We start from the raw sequence: 21,757 nt of genomic DNA, 5'->3' as shown, positions 1-21,757 counted from the left end.
CTATGTCAGTCTCTCTCTCTACTCTCTCCACTCTCTCTCTCTCCAATCTCTCTCCCTCTCTCTCTCCACTCTCTCTCTCTCTCCCCAACTCTCTCTCTCTCTCCACTCTCGATCTCTCTCCACTCTCTCTCTCTCCACGCTCTCTCTCCAATCTTTCTCTCTCTCCACTCTCTTTCTCCAATCTCTCTCTCTCTCTCCACTCTCTCTCCATTCTCTGTCTATCTCCACTCTCTCTCTCCACTCTCTCTCCACTCTCTCTCTCTTTCTGGGGGGCCATGGGTAAATTACCTGCAATGTCCGCGGCCGCCAAGGAAGGCTAGCGCACGGGCCGTACTATGAGTACCATGGTATTACATAGAGCCCATGCTTCTGCCCAGAGCACTGCGGCTGAGAAATGTTTCTCAAAATAGCACACTTTTGGTAGTATACGCCAGCCAGGGTTGACCGATAGAAGGTGGGCGGTCATACACATTCTTTGGTACTGTCCCAAAATCGATTCTTTTTGGACAGATGTGTTAACAGCCGTGGATGAAATGTATGATACTGAACTCCCCAGGTTCCCCAGCGACATTCTTCTGCTCCTTCCAAATCCCCTGACATTTATCTTAAAATCAGCCAATTGGTGCGCCCTTGCATTAGTACTCGGGCTGCCAAGCAGCTTTTACTCTCTCGCTGGGGCTCGGATACAGTTCCGAAGGGACTGGATTGGCTGCAGAATCTGTGCGGACTCTTAGGATTGGAAAAAGTGACAGCAGCAGTCACCCATGCTCTACCACAATTTTATAAAGTGTGGGACCATATCATAGCGATCATTAACCAGATTCTGAAGCTTTATCCTACACCAATGATATTTACATCACAGAAGATGATTTCAACACACACTTAACTCAAGTGGACCGGATAGTGACCATATTGGCTTCACACCGTAACAAAATAAACTTAAAATAGCTTACCTAAACATAGCCTTCCTGGGCTATTATCTATCAAGATCCTGATTTCTTTCAGAAATGTGCAACTTTGCAACCCCCGAATATGGTCAGAAAGATTCCAGGACAAAGGTAGGTTTTTAAAAACAAACACTCCAAAATATACCTTACAAATCTGACTTAACCAGTGAACTAGGCTTGTAATAAATATTTCAAAAAGTCTGAAAATTTAATTTGTAGGTGTTTCCTAGGCAGAGTTTACAGTTAATAAATTCTATATTGTCTCCAAATGCTTCCCTATGAAACAGCCAACCCTCCTACAGTGAAGATAGCTTGGTGGTGGTGGTCACTGTAAGGACATATTTTACATTAGTCTTTGCATGTCCTACTTTCAATTACCATGCACCCTATCCTACTGAGCAGTAAGGCTTACCTAGGGGTGACTTATAAATATTTAAAAGGAAGGTTTTAGGCCAGTTAAATTTTGACAGGTCGAATTTGCAGTTTTAACCTGCACAGCCAGGCTACCGGTGGCTGCCTGCAGTCAAGGTTTCCTTGTCACTGCAGCGGGTGGCACAAGGAGTGCTAAAACCACTGTTGACGTTTAACTTATCAGCCCAGGGTACACTTTGTTTGTAAAGGAACAGGGGGTCCCTTAATATGAATTCACACTGAACAATGATCATTAAAGATAAATAAATTCTATGTCAAGAAAATCCAAATGGAAAAATACAGGTATTTAATCAGTCAAATAACACACAGAGACTTAATAAAAGTGGGAAACTGAAAAGATATTTTACAGCTCAGACATTTTTATATCTGACTGTAAAAATAATGAACAAATTCTGTCACAATTTCTTCGAAGTACTATGCTATCAATTTTTTTAGGCAACATGTCATGAGTGATGTAATATGTTAGGTCATTAGCAGTGCATGGTGGGGGCACAAGTTATAGTAAGCTCTGCTGAATATAACTGGGGAATGTTTGTGTTTTTTTTTGTTCAATACGTTAATTTTGTCACTGACATATTCTCCTAACTATAATGTAAATTTAATCTTTGTTTTTACAGTGAATATATATATATATATATATATATATATTACCTACTGGTGGTCACCAGTAGGTAGTTATAGTTAGAACCTACTTACCATGGGAAAAGTTATTTTAGTTTTGCTAATAACTTTGGTGTTGTTTGACACATCTTCACCAAATTTTCCAAACTAGTTTGCCACTCATTTCAGCTGCTGTTTAAAATGTTTCAGGGTAATTTGTCAAGCAGGGGCAAGAAAAAGTTGGGGAGAGTTAGGGAGGGGGAGTGCCAAAAAGCTATTTTCCACTGCAGTTTCCCATAGGGAATTTAAACACGACTGCAGCCCAAACCACTGAACAGGATTACACCACATTTGGCAGAAAGGTAGATCTTGGTCTAGAAAGAGCCCTTCATATTATTTGGTGTAACTCTATTTAGTAGTTTTGGTTATATAAAAGAAAACATATGTATACATATCTAGAGACACAAATCCTCTGTGGATCTGACAGATCTCTTGGTGAAACCTGATTGGCTGCCAACATTTAAATCAGCAAGCGTTGGCAGCCATCTTGGGATTCAGACTCAGCTGAGCCTCAAGAAAGAAACACGAAAAATAAACAGAAGGGGGCAGGGTAGGAATATCCTGACCCCTAGGCCTGGTGGTGGGGTCTCATAGGTACCACGCCAGGGGGCATAAACGTATTTTTATTACATTTTTGCTTCAATTTTGCAGAGGATCTGCATATTTGTGGCAAAAATAAAAATAAAAAATAAGCACAGTCTCCGGCGCTTGTTTTTTAATTGGCCCCCCATGTGAGCCAGGTCCCGGGAGGACTATTTTTAATAAACTTGGAATGGAAGGGTTGCAAGTGGTCCCTATGGGGCGCTTTCAGCCCTGGAGAGCGCCACTTCCCAGGAGATGACTGTTTCTCAATATATTGGGAGAGGGCCGTCTCATGGGTAGTGGTGATCCCCGAGACACGACCGTGCAGCTAATGGTGTGGGGGGCCATGTGGCCCTCTTCCTGGAGCCATTAACAGCCATGGGGACCCCCTTGGGACATAGCGTATCTACTAAGCGAGAGGAAACACTTGGGGGTCTATTATGATGGCGGGCGGATAAAGTCCGCCCCCCATCGCAACGGCTGAAGGGACCGCCCGCCATGGGTTCGGCGGCCCCTCGGTACCCATTAGGATGCCCCTGCCACACTGGTGGGCACATCCCGCATTTCTAACATTGCGGCGGGCGGTGCTGTCAGTAGCACCCGCCGCAATGTCAGAAATACATGTTGTGCATTTGCATGCCCAACGTGACAGGCACCGCATGGTGCCTGCCTCCTTGTGCATGCAAATGCAGGGGGGTATCATAGGTACCCCCCATGTGCACCCCCAACCCCCCAACATCCTGGGGACCAACAACAGGCCCCCATGCCAAAAACTGCATGGTTTTCCATGGTGGCAACGCCGCCATGGAAAGGCTGATCTCCGCCTGAATCCTAATATTGATGACGGGGTCTTGCAGACACCACCACCATATTAAAGATGTTTTCCGCCCGGTTAACGAGCCGACCGGGGGAAAAGCAGCAGATGGTCTTTCTGTTCGCCGAGGACCCCCAGCCATCTTAATATGGAGGAGCTTCTTTCTGGTGTGGATGGCGGGAGGTTCACCCCCGCCATCCTAATGGGCCCCTTAGTCTGCTCCCAGAGGGTAGGAGCATCAAAAATGCTCCCGCCCAGTGGGAGAGGACCCGTAATCTGTTTTCATGCCCACTGGGAAGAGGGCAGGGAAACAGATGAAAAAATTGCTCCTACCCATAGGGAACAGCATTTTTAGCTGCTCCCTGAAGCGGGAGCAATGCCGGCTCATGCTGCAGGCGGGAAGCCGTCTGGGTACATTGGGGCTCCCCCCACGGCCCCCAACATTGGTGAAGTGGGTGCCCTGGTTGGGCTTCAGGGCACCAACTCTATATTGGCTGGGTCCCGGGGGACAGCGTCCACTGGACTGAAATCGGCCCAGGAGAGGGCGGCGCGTTACTCATACTTGTCCACAATAAGATAAACAAGAGACACAGAAGACGTTTAAAATATTTATTTAAACTAACGTGCTCTAAACGTGTGGGAGAGGTGTGGCGCCGCGGCCAGGGCGACTGACGCTGGAATCTGGGGACCACGGTTCGATCCCCGGCTCCGGCGGCAGGTTAGCCCAGCACCATGTGACTCTGGGCAATAGCTCGCTTAATCTTCCCGACGGCCCCCAGCGCCTAGAGACCCTTACGGGTGATTGTGCGCTTTACAAATGTGGACTTTACTTTACTTTAAAATGCAGTATTTGCAGCACAGTTAGAAAACAAATGTATAGCAAAAATATTCCTAGCATGGTTACCAAACCATATACCATGAAAAGCCCGTCATTTTATAGGACTGAGTTATGTAAACCCCCTCCCCTGCTACTAAACCTAAATGATTACATATGGATTACTTGCAGACCTGTACCTTAGCATACACACGCTGTGCTGTTGTCTCAGAACTCTCATTCCATGTGTCGGTTTGGTGCTCACGTGCTCATCTATGTGATAGGACATGTGTGAACATGAACAACAGCTGTATTCTTGTGTTATGCCTAGGGGCTAGTGTCTGACCAGAGAGAATAACAAGGGACATTGTTGTTTGACTTTGTCGTTGGTGCCCAGACTAAATCCCAGGAAAAGAACAAAATGCGAAAACATATACAGGTTCCGTGTGAAAGTACCATGTGTCACAAAAGCAAGCGTGTTGATATAGTAACATCTGCAAAGGAAAATAAAGGCCTACAACATGCACAGTTAGGCTAACAAAGGAAAAATTGCAATGGGCCATGCAGAAACCACACAACAAGAGGGAGAAGACAATGCAGGGTGAGATGTGCGCAGCGGGGGTGGCTGCAGCACAGGGGCGTAACTAAACAGAAAAAAAGCATCCATATAATTTTTTTACTTCATTCATGCTGCAGTGTGGATGAAATTCATTGGCTAACCCAGTAGGTCACAAAGGCAAGACTAACTCAGTAAGTCACAAATTCAATACCTATTGGCTTTGACAATGCTTGTTTAGCCATTGGCACTACTCTTAGTAGGGTTAAGGCACAACCGTGTAAACCTCTCCTTCCCATCCCCCTCCCCTTTCCCCTTCAATTGAATAGCCGCGACTTGTTATTAACTCTCTCAAAGCTTGGCCTACAAATGGCTTTTTCACCTGAGACTTTTCTGTGATAAATTATTTTTGCTAAAGAAGGACCTGCAAATTCGAATAGCAATTTTCTTTTAAATTAAACTGTTTTCTAATTTTTTTTGTTCTTCGTGTTTTTTTTTTATGGTTATGGTCTAGAGATTTCACCAGCCACATCATTTGCCTTTGAAGTGGTTGTGTTTAGATCAAGCCTTGTCACCAGTTGCTTTAGCAAATGTGAGTGTGCTATGAGCTGAGATAGCATCTAGGCGCTTGAATGATTACCCTGAGTGCCATTAAATATATTCCACCCATGTTTTGTGCTTTCTTCAGATTCCGATAGTGCTGGGTTAAAGGTGGCTTTGTGGACCCTCTGTGCCCATTTTACAGGATGTCCATTTCTTCCTTCCAGGGACCCCACAATATGTCGGCATCTGCGGGCAACGGCTGCTACGTAGTCACTCAATACGTGCCTTCTGGTCACTTTGGTGCCTTGAAGCAGAACCAGTCTCCAGAGAAGCGCAAGTGGCCGACGTATGGGCACCCCAAGGCCCTGGGGGTAAGTAATGCCTCACACACCTTAGGGGAGATCCGACACACCCAGGGGCACCCGTTGTGAAAGGCTCACCATGGATTTCAGCAATTTCCCTGCTCGCCTGGGAGTGCAGAATGCTAGTTTAGCCTCACAAAGATGACCCCAAAACAAACATTTTCAGCTGCCCCTCATGAAAACCATACATCTCCGTGCATGCCCAGCACAGAACAGTGGCGAAGGGAAGAGGCCCAACGCCTTCTAAAAAGTAGAACACAAGTGCTGACTTGCTAAAGCCACATAAAGTTTGTATGAGAAATCAGAGAGTACCAGGATGGAAGTATGAATGGAACCATACAGTACTGAAGTATGAACGTAGCCACTCTGGGACTGAAGTATGAACAGAACCATACCAGACCTGAAGTATGAATGGAACCATCCCAGGTCTGAAGTATGAATGGAACCATCCCAGGTCTGAAGTATGAATGGAACCATACCAGGACTGAAGTATGAATGGAACCATACCAGGACTGAAGTATGAATGGAACCATACAGGACTGAAGTATGAACGTAGCCATACCAGGACTGAAGTATGAATGGAACCATACCAGGTCTGAATTATGAATCAACCATACCAAGACTGAAGCATGAACGGAGCTATGCCAGGACTGAAGAGTGAACAGAGCCATACCAGGACTCATGTATGAACGGAACCATGCCAGGACTGAAGTACGAATGGAGCCATGCCAGGACTGAAGTACGAATGGAGCCATGCCACGACTGAAGTATGAATCGAGCCATACCAGGGCTGAAATATGAATGGAACCAAACTAGGACTGAGGTATGAATAGAATCATACCAGGACAGAAGAGTGAAAGGAGTCATGCCAGGACTGAAGTATGAATGGAGCCACACCAGGACTGCAGTATGAATGGAGCCAAACCAGGACTGCAGTATGAATGGAGCCATACAAGGACTGAAGTATGAATGGAGCCATACCAGGACTGAAATATGAATGGAACCATGCCAGGACTGAAGTATGAATGGAACCATACCAGGACTGAAGTATGAATGGAGCCATACCAGGACTGAAGTATGATGAATAGAGCCATACCAGGACTGATGTATGAATGGAGCCATACAAGGACTGAAGTATGAATGGAGCCATACCAGGACTGAAGTATGAATGGAGCCATACCAGGACTGAAGTATGAATGGATCCATACCAGGGCTGAAGTATGAATGGATCCATACCAGGGCTGAAGTATGAACAGAACCATACTAGGACTGAAGTATGAATTGAGCCATACCAGGGCTGATGTATGAACAGAACCATGCCAGGGCTGAAGTATGAACAGAACCATGCCAGGGCTGATGTATGAACAGAACCATGCCAGGACTGAAGTATGACTGGAACCATACCAGGACTGAAGTATGAATGGAGCCATACCAGGACTGATGTATGAATGGAACCATACAAGGACTGAAGTATGAATGGAACCATACCAGGACTGAAGTATGAATGGAGCCATACCAGGACTGAAGTATGAATGGAACCATGCCAGGACTGAAGTATGAATGGAGCCATACCAGGACTGAAGTATGAATGGAGCCGTACCAGGACTTAAGTATGAATGGAGCCATGCCAGGACTGAAGTATGATCAGAACCATACCAGGACTGATGTATGAATGGAGCCATACCAGGACTGAAGTATGAATGGAGCCGTACCACGCCTGAAGTATGAATGGAGCCATACCAGGACTGAAGTATGAACTGAGCCATGCCAGGACTGAAGTATGAATGGAACCATACCAGGACTGAAGTATGAATGAAGCCATACCAGGACTGAAATAGTATGAATGGAACCATGCCAGGACTGAAGTATGAACGGAGCCATACCAGGACTGAAGTATGAACAGAACCATACTGAGGAAAATTGAATTTTGCCCTGTCATGTATCCCTACGTGTTCCCCATTATATGTTATATGTGCATGATCGATATGCATATTTACCCCCTTGACCGAATAAAGACGCAATTATAGTTGTGTCCAACGTTAGTATGCCAGTTATCCAGTCCTCGTGAAAGCAACGAGTATTAGGCCTATGTTGCCAACGTCTTTCCATTGTGCACGTTAATTCATCGAGTTGTCCCCGTTTCTAGGCCTCAAAGGGCCCGGACACCAGATTCGAGTCTCAAGTCTCCTGAAACCACTCCGAGGAGCGATGCAGCCCCTCCCGCATCCCTGACCCTTCACTTACTTTCTGCCAAGCAGCGCGGTGCCCGGCCTGGCCTGCCTGCCTGTCTGCCAAGAATATGTTATGCCTCTAGTTATCAGTTCAGCTCCCCGGCTTCACATTCCTAAGCTAACGAACCGCATAAACATCTTCATCTATAGTCTAGTCTTTCTGTCTCTATGCAAGAGAATTACTGAATTAATATCCATAGAAGATTCATAGCACACACAATACATGTAGAATATATGCATACACCAGCCTTAGTGTCAAGTAGCCTTTGCCCTGATGACTTTTAGATTCTATCAACATGTACTCCAAACACAAGATACCAGATATGCTATTGGTACATGTCGTCCTGACATCCCAGACTTTAGTCTCCTCTTCTAGTGCCATAAGTCAGAGCCCCCAGCTCTCCCTAGTTACACGTCATGGCCCGTTTGCGCGCACCAGTAGGTTAAAGGTCCCAGCTGCCCAGGTAGCCCCCTCCATGTATCCACCCATTTATGACACTTCTGTGACGTTTACATCACATGTCTCCGTGCACGCCCTGTGCACGCCTTCTTTTTACGCCCATATGTTCTTATCTTCCGTTTGTCACTTGTTACGCCTACTGTATGCAATGCAATTGTACTGTTTTACTATATATACTGTATAATGTTAATGAAATGCTAGCTGTCCCTTTTTGTGCGAGGCTTTTCTTCCCCCTTGTGTCTGTCCCTTCCTGAACCTTTGCAGGTGATGGAACCCGATGGTCCATTGGCTCGAGCCATCTGATTAAAGCCCGTAATACCACGGATTCTGCCTCTTATTTATTGAGCTATCCTTTTCAGTTAATGCATAGAAAAATAGTACCGGTAATTAATTATTTATTTACCACATAATGGCGCCCGAACAGGGACGAGCCCCTTCCCCACGCGCCGGCGATGTAACGCAGGCCCCCTGACCCTTCTACAGCCGTGACGGAACTCTACTGTGCACGTGCAGATATTTCTGCTTCAAGTCTCCCTCAGGCCCACGGAGGAGACGGAAACTGCGGTCCGGCATCCAGACGAGGCGGTGAGGAAGGCGGGTCGTCCCGACCAGAGCCCAAGCCGAGAGAGCAAGGTCCGAGGTATCCGGAGGCCCACCTGTTTCCGAAGCCCGAAGCCCGAGGCGCATGCGTAGTGCGTAGCAGTAACCAGACGTCGTAGCAGTCCAGTCCAGTCCGAGGCCTTCAGTTTGCTTCCCGGTGAGTACCGTTGCTGGGACGTATCTAGACGGGTTCATTAATTTGTGCCCGGTCCGACGGGTTTGGGTACACAGATCCGGTCCGACGTGTTCACCTAGGTGGATACGGTATGACGTGTCTCTTTAGGAGACCGGTATGTTCTGTACTGTTTTAGCAGTGCATCCAGTAATTCTAGTAAGTCTGTTCTCGAGAAATTCAAGTATTGCGTTTTCAGTGTATCAGGTAGTATTCTGTTCGAACTGTTATTAATGTGTTCTTGATGTCGTGGTATGAATGATTGTTTTGCTATTCACTACTGTGTTCATTGTGTATTGTGTTCAAGTTCAAGTACGGTTCAAATATGCCTCTGTTCTCGAAGTTACGTCAGATAAAAACGAGAAAAGCAGTACTCGAAGAATCAGTTCCTGTCCCTCCTAGGGACAGTCCTGGACATTTCATGTATCATAAGCATGGCTTAGATGCCATACTGTATCTAGATTTATGGGTTGATTATACGAAAGATCTTGAAGAAAAATATAGATGGCCTGTATCAGGAACATGGGATGCCGAGTGCATCATGAGAGTAGAAGAAGCATTATGGAAAAAGAAAGCCAGACAATCTCAGAAAGATGCCATAGAATTATGGCGTAAAGAATCCCATAAAAGAACAGAGAAAGAATTCAGAAAAGCAGAATTAAGTAGAGAATCTTCAGAAAAAGCCCAAGAAAGGGAATTACTAGAAGAAGGTGAACGAGTTAGAGCAGAACAGTCAGACAGACAGAGAAATGCCCTTATTAAAGGTATGTATCCTCTTCTAGCCGAGGGTTTGCCGAAAGCGACCCCGGAAGCACTCTGTAATTTACCGCCACCCTTGGTCCCGACTAAGCTGCGTCATAAACCGACTGCAGCTGAAATTTTTCTTTCTTCCTATTTAGACGACACTGTCCCAGAATATGCTAATACGAATCCTGCACCGGTTCAACTTCCACCCCCTGTTAATGTAAGTACTGTGCCTCCAGTCGTTGATCCTGTTTATGTGCCAGCACCCCAGGATCAACCCGCATTACGTACCCCTACTTTGCCAGTCACGTTACCAGCAGCTGCACATTCAGTATTAACTGATGATTCCAGTTCAGGAGGAGCAAGGGGAGGTATTCCTATCACCCCGCCTCAAACAAGGCGACAGACGCTGAGAGATGTAGCGTTACAGCGTACGCCAAAACTGGCTACGTATGACGCCCTCAGAAAGTATCTTACAGAGTGCGGAACTGATTGTAGATATGATCCAGTACCAGGCGAAGATAGCATGTTAATATATTCCATACGTTTACGACGAGTTGCAAGCTTCTTGGTTACCATATCAAATATGGAACAACATCTAGACAGAATATATCACTTCATTCGTACAGGGGAGAAACCAGAAAGTATTCACGAAGCTATGGTACACAGGAAAGTCGAGATTCAAGGCATGATTTTACAATTTTTAATAAATTGTTTAATAAGAGAACAGGATTGTCCTGATAAAAACAAAGAAGATATGAAGGTCCTGACAAGATGGAGTGACAATATAGCAGAAGGAAAACACAGAACCCAAAATTGTATAGAAACCATGTACAGAAAGATTCGTAAAGAAATTATAAGTATACACCAAAAGGAGGAAGCAATGAGAGTAGCCGAGAAAGAGAATGACTCTTCAGATGAAGAGGTAGACAACGAGAATCCCACCAGAATAGCGTATGTAGGTAGAACGAGACCTTCCGATAGACACACACGCCTAGATTACAAGAAAGCTTTTCCTCCTCCCGTACCAGAACAGTGTTCTCTTGAACAAGTATTCCAGGCTACCGATAAAGTTCTGAAATTACGAATAGGTTACAGTGAGCTTAGTACCATGCATGAACAAGAACTAGCCCGATCAGCAGTCCGATGGACTAGTGATTCTACCACGTTTTCAGACGAAGTATTGGCTCAAATGTTTCTGAAGCTGCCCCCAGCCGAGCAGCGACTGGTGGGTATGTACATGATCCAGCACCTCATTACACTGTACGAGAGTCAGCATTCTGATCCAGGTCCGTTATATAATGTATTGAACGAGTTACTCCTAAACAGATGGAAAGGTCTAGGTCCGATTTGATTAGTGTCATTTTAGAACAGCGCCACAAATACAGAACGTTCCTGACTCCGCATTTTGTTCCTGTTTCACCTCCGTTCTACATAGACAGACAGAATCCGTTGCGAGAAGTGCATCCTGTTAAGGGAACGGGGGGTAATCTCGAACGAGTATTTGTTTACACCCCTATAACGAAAATAGAACTACTAGAAATGAAAAAGTTAGTGCCCTGTCACGATAAAGATCCAGCAGGGTTCCACCGAGAATTAAAAGACATGCTCCGTATGGGAGAATACACGTATCCTGATATCATCAAAATGTTAAAGGTCCTGTTGCCTGCGGGCATATATGAAAAACTGAAAGAAAAAGAATGGGAGGTGGGAGAGAAAAAGATTGATTGGACCGCGTTAGAGAACGAAGATAATGCACGGGTCCCAGGTACTGGTCTTGGAGATAGAGCCAAAGAGGTGCCCGAACTGTTAATACAAGTCTTGCCAAGATTGCTAGCCACGAAAAAGGAAGATTGGGATGCCATCTCAGCCTGTAAACAGAAACCAGACGAAGACACTAGTGATTTTTATTCCAGATTTGAGAAATGTTTCATTATTAATAGCGGTCTGAAAACGAGTAGTGAATCGTATCCACTTCTTTTTGTTACCAAACTAGTTGAGAATTCTTTACCGCAAGTTAAAAATCGAGTATTGAAGGTCGAGAGTACATGGCAAGCTAATACCCCGTCACAAATGCTCCAGATGTTACAGTATCACCAGAACCGAATCAGGGAAGAGCAAGAACACGAAAGAAGACGTATGAAAGACACGAAAATGAAAGTACTAGTTGCACAGTCTGTTCAACCAGATAGTCAGAAGAGGGGTCTGAATCAAACTAGTCATTCTGCAGCTCCCGTTAAAGGGACATGTAATTACTGTAAACAGCCAGGTCATTATATAAACGAATGTGCAGTTCTGAAACACAACATAGCTACAGGTAAGACGAAAGAGAGACCGCGTCCTCCTAGACAAGAACACGTTCCACAGAATTCGCAACCGCCGCAGAACGCACAGCAGACAGTTACAGTACCGCAGCCTATAGCTGCCACACAACACGTTACACAACAGATGTACCAGTATGCACAGTCAGAATATCCAGAATATCAGCAGTATTCATGAAACAGCCTAGAGAGGGAGGTTGGCTTGCCTCTCATCGAGATTCCTGTAGATCAAGAGGGTCCCTATGTACACAGTCAAGTATTAGGGAAAGACAGAAAGTTTCTGATTGATACAGGGGCAAGTAGGACTACCATCAGTCATGACGAGGTTCCAGGGGCTCCACTCTCAGGCTCAAGAAACGTTTCCCTGGGATTTTCAGGAAAGCCTATTGTTAATGAAATATCGAAACCAGTTTCCCTAGAAGTTGGTCCATTGTCCCGAACTACAGACTTGTTACTTACGAAATCATGTCCTGAGAATTTACTTGGTATTAAAACATTGAAAGAATTAGGAGCGGTGATATGCTGCTCTCCGGAAGGAGTGAGATTGTTTTTACGTGATTTTAAAGGTCATTATGTGTTACGTGATTTTGATCCAAGATTACTGAATGTACCACAGCATTTATGGGCGCAAGGTCCAACTGATGTAGGTTGTATGCACATTACACCATATCGTGTCACTCTGAAACAAGGTGTTGTATTACCAAGAATCCGACAGTACAAATTGCCACCCGAGGCTGTAGCAGCCTTATCGAAAATCATTGACGAGCTCATTGCTCAAGGAGTAGTTGTCGAAACTGACTCCAATGTATGTAATTCTCCTATCATTCCGATTCTTAAACGTACTGACCCAAATGCACCCCCGGTTTATCGATTAGTGATTGACCTCCGAGAACTTAATAAATGTATCATACCCCAGTATCCTGTGGTTCCAGATATCTCTTCCCTATTGACTGCCATTGATTCTGAAGCTACGTTCTTTACAGTTATTGATCTCAAGAACGCATTCTTTAGTGTCCCCTTTCATCCAGACAGACAGTTTCTTTTCGGATTCTGTTTAAATGGAAGAAGCTATAAATTCACACGAGCTCCTCAAGGTTTTACAGAAAGTCCTAGTATTTACAGTCAAGCACTTAAAAGACGACTAGACAGTATTCACATGCCAACTGACACTGCCCTGCTCCAGTATGTCGATGATCTATTGATCACAGCCCGTACAGAACGTGACTGCGAACGTGCGTCACTGACAGTCTTGTATTTTCTGGCAGACATGGGGCACAAGGTGTCCCCTTCGAAACTGCAATTCTGTGTCCAGCAAGTGGTATACCTTGGACACTTACTGTCCAAGAGGGGTAGACAGTTGACACCTGACCGTATCCAGTTAATAGCACATCTTCCACAGCCCAAAACACAGAAGGAGGTACGAGCTTTTATCGGCCTCACTTCTTATTGCAGACAATGGATTCCTCAGTATGCATATCTAGCTAAACCACTGATACAGTTAACGACACAGGAGGCAGCCACATCGACTGTCCTCCCTTGGACCCAGGAACATACACTTGTTTTTAATGAGTTAAAGAAAGCTTTATGTAATGCACCTGTATTAGCGACACCAAACTACAGTAAGCCTTTTACACTTTTTGTCACTGAACGTGATGGTACAGCATTATCTGTTCTCACGCAAGATCAAGCAGGACAACACAAGCCTTGTGCTTATTTTTCTAGCACATTAGATCCAGTAGCCCAGGCTCTGCCTGCGTGCCTCAAGTCAGTTGCAGCCACAGCTCTAGCTATCAGACAAAGTGATTCCATAGTGTTAGGACATTCCCTGACAGTACAAGTTCCACATTCCGTGGAAGTTCTTTTAAACCGAACACAGACTCAGCACCTGACAATTGCACGTTTAACAGGATATGAACTGACACTGTTTCAGCCACATATAGAAATCAGGCGCTGCAACATTTTAAATCCTGCTACACTTGGAGTTCTGGACTTTTTGGTTCCGTCCAGAGGTGTCAGGGATAACACCCGAAGACCCCGGAGTTCTACCTGTCTCGGTGCACAAACAAACAGAAACACGGGCTTCTCGATGGTGGCGTCAAAGACCAAAGGTTTATTACTGCAGGGACACAGAAGTCACAGAAACTACACATGGGCAGTATCTAGGAGCCTGTTCGATTTGTACAAAGAGGGTTGCTCCTTATATACTAAATATTGGGCTTCAGGCAAATTCTTTACATGTTACCACAGTTCTAAACATTCGTGTCTTAAACAATAAATATTTGGCGTTGCACAGGAATCGTCAACAGTATCTGATGTCAAAACATTACGAATGAGGGGTTCCCACTATTCCATCATAATCCCATGTCAATTTCTCATTCAAGACCCGGACCGCCTCATCGTAAATTTCGTTACCTCCCCCTAATAAAGGCCCAGAAGGAAAGGAGCAGAGCCAGGTGCAGAAGATAGAAAGACAGGATAAGAAATGTTTGTGGGTCGTAAATGGGCACGGTTACCAGCTTCGGCCGCCTAATCATGATCAGGCCAACGAACACAAGAACCAGTATAGCAGGACTGGCCTCAGGCTGGGGAGGCAGCTCTTGCCGAGTCATGCTGCCACAGCGTTGCTGGCCTAAGGTGCACGTGTCACTAGCAAGGTGAATCGCCGGTTAAAGCCTACGTGTCCTTAAATGAAAAGAGGTCATTGCGTGTCCATTGACTATGTGAGGGCAAGGAATACAAAATGGCTTCCGTGTTCTAATATGGATGCCATGGGTAAATCACAAATGTGTTGGTAACAGGAGTGCTCTTGCTCGTAGCATAGCGAAAACACCAGGATATACTAAATGGATCATTTGCGGTTCACTGATACCAAAATTATGTATTTACGACAATGATTAAAACACGGGTAAAATCGTCACGGAACCTCAGACCCTCCTTTTGCCCTTACATAGGCAATTACTCAGTCTATGTCAGAGTCTAATTCTATGCTCATTAGGTCAGCAACATGTTGTTGCGTCATCATCCTGTCTCGTGCCTTTTCTCCTAATGTAGGTGGTTTTCTGAAACAGGTTGCAGCACAGAGACTACATAGAGCGGGACCACATTGGATAATAAGGCAGCACGAGAACAGAAATACTAGGATGACACCAATGACCATCAGAACCTTCCATCCCCACGCTGATATCAGAGTCCAAAACCACTCCATGAAGGACCAGTTTCCCTTGTCTACGTGTATAGAGTCGGAAATCTTGTGTAGCTTAGAGATTGCTTCATAGACAGTTGGAGCATTATTTGGAATAAATACACAGCAGCTCGATTGGATCATTCTGCATACCCCACCTCGATCTGCAAGTATTACGTCTAGAACCATTCGGTTCTGTAACGTCATGAGACGATCCGCCTGAAGCTCAGCTGTTAAGTTACTAAGGGCACCTGCAGTTTCCGTAATAGTAGATTCAACTACCCGTGTTAGTTGACGAAGATTTCTACTATTGGCCATAGGCCCCCAAAACGGAAGGAAACCTTTGAAAAAGTCTCCAGCTTCCTGACCAGCTGTGTCTTCCTTGCTAAAAACACCTCTTGCTAATCTGGTCTTGTGATAGTCTGGAGAGGCAGTGTATGTCGGAGGCAACAATCGAGCAATATAACATGAACCTGAAAAGTCAGCAGGCAGCCATGTATATGCTCTGTCCTGACAGATGAAGTAGGTACCCCTAGCGGTCAGAAAGGCAGGGGATGAGTTAGACGGAAATACGTAAGTCTCAACGCACTCACTCCTCCCTAGCTGAGCTCTCGGATTTCTCCCATTTCCTTGCAAACAGACTTGACCTCGGTGAGGCACGACCCAGACTGGAGTGGAGCTTTTGCGTTTACTTTCTCCCAAACTAAGACGATACTCTGTAGAATTCCAACTCAAATACACCCGTAATTCATCTTTAGGGTAAGATGGGGAATTATTGACGTCTTTAATCATATCAATGATTCCCTGAACTAAAGCTTTATTGGCAGAATTGTATTTAGTGGATCGTGGTGGACGCGGAGGATAGGTTTCAAGGGCATATGAAAAAATGGTCTGAAAGGCCTGAAATGATCCATTATAGCTAAAAGGCAAGACTAGATAGGGAATGCCTTTATCCATAGTGTGGGGTATCAGGCCACACACCCAGCAGTCTGTTGTGTTAACTACCAGTTGGTGTTGATGCAAGAGCTGTACGAATGTATTGTTAATAAATTCTGAGTGTCGAGCTTGTTAGTGTTCAGGGAATGAGTGAAAAGAATGCATAGAAGAAACAGTTGGAGTAGTAGGATCAAGGGGAGGTACTGTAGTTACTGGCATGAAGATCAAATGTACGCCAAAGATGATTCCACCCACCAACGTTATCAGAACAATTAAAAATGTAACTGCACATTGCATTAGAAAGCATTTGCTGTGAAGTTTTCTGTACAGTCTATTTCTGCGAACATAAATTACATTCTCTCGTTGCAGCTCAGGAAGCTCCATCTTCTACGACCGTTCGCGACCACTGATGATGTGTACGTAGATGAAAATGCCTCTATCAGCCCTGGGAGTTCCCAGAACTAACAGAAAGATCGACCTTGTGTCTGACCCCCGCAGATTCAACTAGGTACACAGCCACGACCCTACGGCTACCCAGACGGCAAGGCAATTTTAAAACAAAAAGAAACAATACAAAGTATTAGCAAACTTCCTGGCTGGAGGCAATGTATCAAAAATCAAACATATAAAATGGGCAGTTTCCTGCTTTATTTGTCCATATTGCGAGAACGTAAGTTGTATCTCAGTTTTGCAGGAGCTGTCTGATCTGGAAACAGTGTATTTTCAGCCGACGTTGCAATGTTCACGTTTTCAGATGGCAAATGTTCTTTTGGTGCAGATGACAAATGTTCAGGGTTCAAAAGAGCAGTTTCAGGAGGAGAGTCAGAATTTGGTGAATCAGTGATTAGTTCTGCATCGCTGAAAGGTATGAACCTGGGGACTTGTTCCGTTTCAGAGGTACCGATTCCTTTCTTTACCCAGTTATCGTAAGGAAGTGGCAGAGGCACACGTTTGACATGTGTCGTATGGATCCAGTTTTTCCTTCCGGCCACGCGAATAGCAGTTCTCGTTGCTAGTAGGACTTGGAAAGGGCCAATGAATCTGGGCTGAAGATTTTTTTGTTCTTGCAAAATTTCTGATGACCACCTGATCACCCGGTTTCAGCTGATGGCCTGGACTCTCCGGTGGCTTTGGCAATGCATCGAAAACCTGTTGGTGAATAAGACTCAATTTAGCAGTCAAGTCGAAAAGGTAATCAATTAACATTGGGTATTCCAGCTGCTTAAATTCTTTCGGTCTAGGTACCCCCCAAATATTTGCAGGACGACCAAAAACTATTTCATAAGGACTAAGCCCTACTCTAGAATGTACAGTTGCTCTTGTTGATAGCAAAGCCAAAGGCAATGCGTCTGGCCAGGACAAACCCGTGGATGCTTGTATCTTAGCAAGTTTCAGTTTAAGGGTGCCATTGTAACCCTCGACTAAACCCGCGGACTGGGGATGATTCGCACTATGAAACTTCTGTCTAATCCCTAGGCCGACACACACACTCTGCATAACTTTCCCTACGAACTCACTTCCGTTGTCTGACCATACAATCCGTGGCATTCCGTATCTGGGGAAGTATTCTTTAAGAAGAATTTTGGCAGTGGATAAGGCAGTATTGTCCTTCAGTGGGTATGCTTCGATCCATCTGGAGAAAGCACAAACTACCACTAGGACGTATTTCAGATTATTGCAACGATCCATGTGAATGAAGTCTAGCTGGATCACTTCAAAGGGGCAGGAAGGAGGAGCGAAGTGACCTGCAGGTGTGGGGATTCCCTTGCCAGGATTATGCATCAAGCATACCATACAATTTCTCACCACTCTCTCTGCACACTTACTAATCCCATCATTCTTCCAGACTGGAGCCAACATCTTACAAATCCCTTTTGAACTGATGTGCGCTGTTCCATGTGCCATCGTTACTACTGCAAGCACATACGCATCAGGCAACATCCAACGCTGTTGTTCCGACAAATCAATCCAACACCCACTCGAGTCCAATTTACCCGTGCTCTCTTTCCATGCAAGCTTTTCCTCCTCAGTCGCCTCTTTCTGAATTTCTTTCACGCTTTCCACTGTGTCTTCACACATTCCAGACTCAGAAATCCATCTTGCAGATGTTGCAACATACATTCTACTCACCATATTTCTAGCTGTCTGTTTTGCAGTTTCATCGGCAAAAGCATTCCCACGACCAACATCATCCGTGATTGCTTTATGAGCACTGCATTTCACAATCGCAACTTCAGTCGGTAAGGTTAGAGATTCCAACAAGTCATTAACTAGCTGACCATGTTGAATCTTAGTCCCATGGGACGTAATGAAACCTCTTTCTTTCCACAAGCGGCCAAAACTATGGGCCACGCCGAACGCGTACTGACTATCTGTGAACACATTCACTCTCTTTCCCTTAGCTAAGACGCACGCTCTTGTTAGCGCGATCAATTCTGCAGCCTGGGCAGAATTCTGACTCACTCTTGCAGTCTCCACAATCGTACTCAAAGTTGTTACTGCATAAGCAGCAGTCACATCACCATTCTCCAATTTGAAGCAAGACCCGTCAACATACAGCGTGCCATCTGGATCTGACAACGGAGTGTCTTTTAGATCGATTCGTCCTTTTGTTTCTTCCTCGGTTTTGAAATAACAGTCGTGTGGTTCGGAATCACTCGACTCTTGGCTAGTCGGCAACAACGTTGCTGGATTCAATACATTGCATCTCTTGATCTGAATATGACTAGCTAACAGTGTCAGTTCATAACCCGATAATCTAGCACTGGTAAGGTGCTGCGTCTTGGTTCGGTTCATGAGTGTATCCACAGCATGAGGAACCATAACCACTAGCATGTTGTTCATTACTAAACCAGCAGATTGTCGAATGGAAGCTGCAGCTGCGGCTGTAGCTCTCAAGCAACTAGGCAACGCTCTGGCTACCGGATCTAATGTTGATGAAAAATACGCACAAGGGCGTTGTTTATCACCAAATTTCTGCATCAAAACACTCAATGCACAACCTTCTCTCTCGTGGACATAGAGCGTGAATGGCTTACTGTAGTCGGGTGTACCCAATACAGGTGCTGAACATAGTGCATTTCGCAATTCAGAAAAACTCTGCTGACATTCAGCAGACCATGGCACCGGACTCGGAACACCTTTCCCAGTCAAGGCTACCAATGGTTTTGCTAGAAGAGAAAAATTCGGGATCCATTGCCTACAATATGAGGTAATACCTAAAAAGGCACGTACTTCTCTCTGCGTGCTAGGAACATTCATCTGTGTAATTGCTTTTATTCTCTCTGGGGTCAACTTCCTTCCCTCCTTTGACAAGAGATGACCTAGGTAGGTCACTTCTTGGCAGCAGTATTGCATTTTTGAAGGTGACACCTTGTGATTCAAATCTGACAAGTGATGCAATAAAGAAATCGTAGCTGTTTTGCAAGTTTCCTTGTCATCGGCAGCCACTAGAAGATCATCGACATACTGTACTAAAGCAGAACCAAAAGGAAGTACGAAGGAATCTAACTGGCTTTTTAATGCTTGACTGTAAATGGATGGGCTTTCACAATAACCTTGTGGAGCGCGTTTAAATCTGAAGCTTCGTCCTCCTAGAGAGAAACCGAAGATATCTCTGCTTTCCTCGGCTATCGGAATGCTGAAAAAGGCATTTTTCAAGTCGACAACTGAAAACCATGCTGCTGTAGCAGGAATCAACGTTAACAATGCAGTAATGTCTGGAACCACAGGAAACTGTGGAATCACAATTTTATTAACCTCTCTAAGATCAATTACGAACCTATATACTGGAGGTTTTGTTGGGTCAGTTCGTTTCAAAATAGGCAGTACAGGACTATTACAGACATTTCCTCTAGTCTCTTCTACAACATCTTTCTTGATCAGGTCTTGTACTATCAGTAGGAGCGCACGCTCACCTTCACTAGATATTCTGTATTGCGGAATTCGTGGAAGTTTGACATTTGCTTTCAAAGTTACTACATAGGGTGGAATTTCCAAGAGACCTACATCATTAGGACCAGTCGCCCAAAGAGTATCAGGGAGAGAACGCAGCTCTGGTGGGAGCGCATCCATCGACAAGTACATCGGAGAGATTATTCTTTTACCCAACGTAAGCTGTACTCCTGCTGGAGAACAGTACAATGTCGCGTACAGGCGTTTTAACAAGTCTAAACCAAGCAGATTCTCGTTACAACCTGTCGTCAAAATCAAGGGTGCTTTCAATTGACGGGGTCCAACAGAAATAGACAAAGGACCAGAAACAGGGTTATGAACAGGGGCGCCCGAAAAACCTACTGAAACGTTTGTTGAGCCAGACAAAGGTGCGCCAGGGAGTTTCGCATGTATGATAGAACTTTTTGCTGCACCAGTATCCAACAGAAACGGTTCGACTATACCTGATGTTGCTACCGCGACATAAGGCCCACTCTGATCTACTGGTACTGATACTACTCCCTCTCTTTGTCCATGGCTGTCCTAGTATTCACTTTGCTGAACTTCCTCACTAGCTTCATAATAGTCTTCAACATGATACTGTGGAGACCTATTCTGTTGGGCAGATTGACCATTTCGCTGGTCGAAATAATTAGAGGGGCGATCACTCGTCTGTGGAGGCATAGCACCTCGTCCTCGACCTCTAGAGTTTTGCATAGAACTACCACGACCTCTCTGAGCTGCCGCAGTATTATTTTGCGTTCGAACTGGACACTCACTTTTGTAATGACCTTCCATTTTGCAATAAGCACATTGATTCCATTGGTATTGTGGCCTTTGAAAATTATAATCCGTTCTTTGATAAGACCCTTGCTGCATGTTAGTCTGATTCGTGCGAGGCGGATATGCTTGCTGTAAAAGGATTTTAGTTTTTAAATCTTTCGTTTTTTTATCTGATTTTTCCTTCTCTTCTTTATCCCTATTTTCATAGTACTGGGCAGTCGCAAGTATTTGCGCAGTCGTAGAGACAGCCCACGCACTTTCAGAATTCTTTAATTTACCACTAAGTTCTGGCAACAGATTGTGCACGAATTTATCAACAAATAATCTCTGGCCTCCTTCTGTGCTCATATCCTGACCACTATGATCCACAAAAGTCTCCTCAAATCTTGTGAAAAAGTCGGAGACGCTTTCGTCTTTCTTTTGTTTGCACGCGGACAATTTGTCCCAGTTAACGCGTAATGCTGGCATCAATGTTTTCATTAAATCGATTATTCTACCAGGCAAATTAGCAATTAAGGGTTCAGGTTTGGAGCCACCTATTTGTTGACCATCCGCTGCAATTATAGCTGCCCAATCACCACCTAGGGCAACTGGATGATTCTCTTTACGAATTTTAGCCCAAATTGGTTGCGGTACTACATTACCAAATAGCAGATCTATGTCAGCAAGATTCAATACACAAGCGT

General features: G+C 44.9%; 1 protein-coding gene across 1 annotated transcript in view; it reads left to right on the top strand.

Moving 5' to 3' along the window:
• Positions 1–5,584: 5,584 nt before the first annotated feature.
• LOC144767019 (membrane-spanning 4-domains subfamily A member 8-like) overlaps positions 5,585–21,757 on the top strand; it is a 278,123-nt gene continuing 261,950 nt past the window's right edge. The window contains exon 1 of the mRNA XM_078650671.1: positions 5,585–5,675. Within this exon, the coding sequence (XP_078506797.1) occupies positions 5,585–5,675 (91 nt within the window). The remainder of the gene's footprint in view (positions 5,676–21,757) is intronic.

Source organism: Lissotriton helveticus, chromosome 1_1 (assembly GCF_964261635.1).
Source record: "Lissotriton helveticus chromosome 1_1, aLisHel1.1, whole genome shotgun sequence".
Taxonomy (NCBI): Eukaryota; Metazoa; Chordata; class Amphibia; order Caudata; family Salamandridae; genus Lissotriton; species Lissotriton helveticus.
Note: the sequence above shows the minus strand (reverse complement) of the source record. Positions and strands in the feature narration are given on the sequence as shown.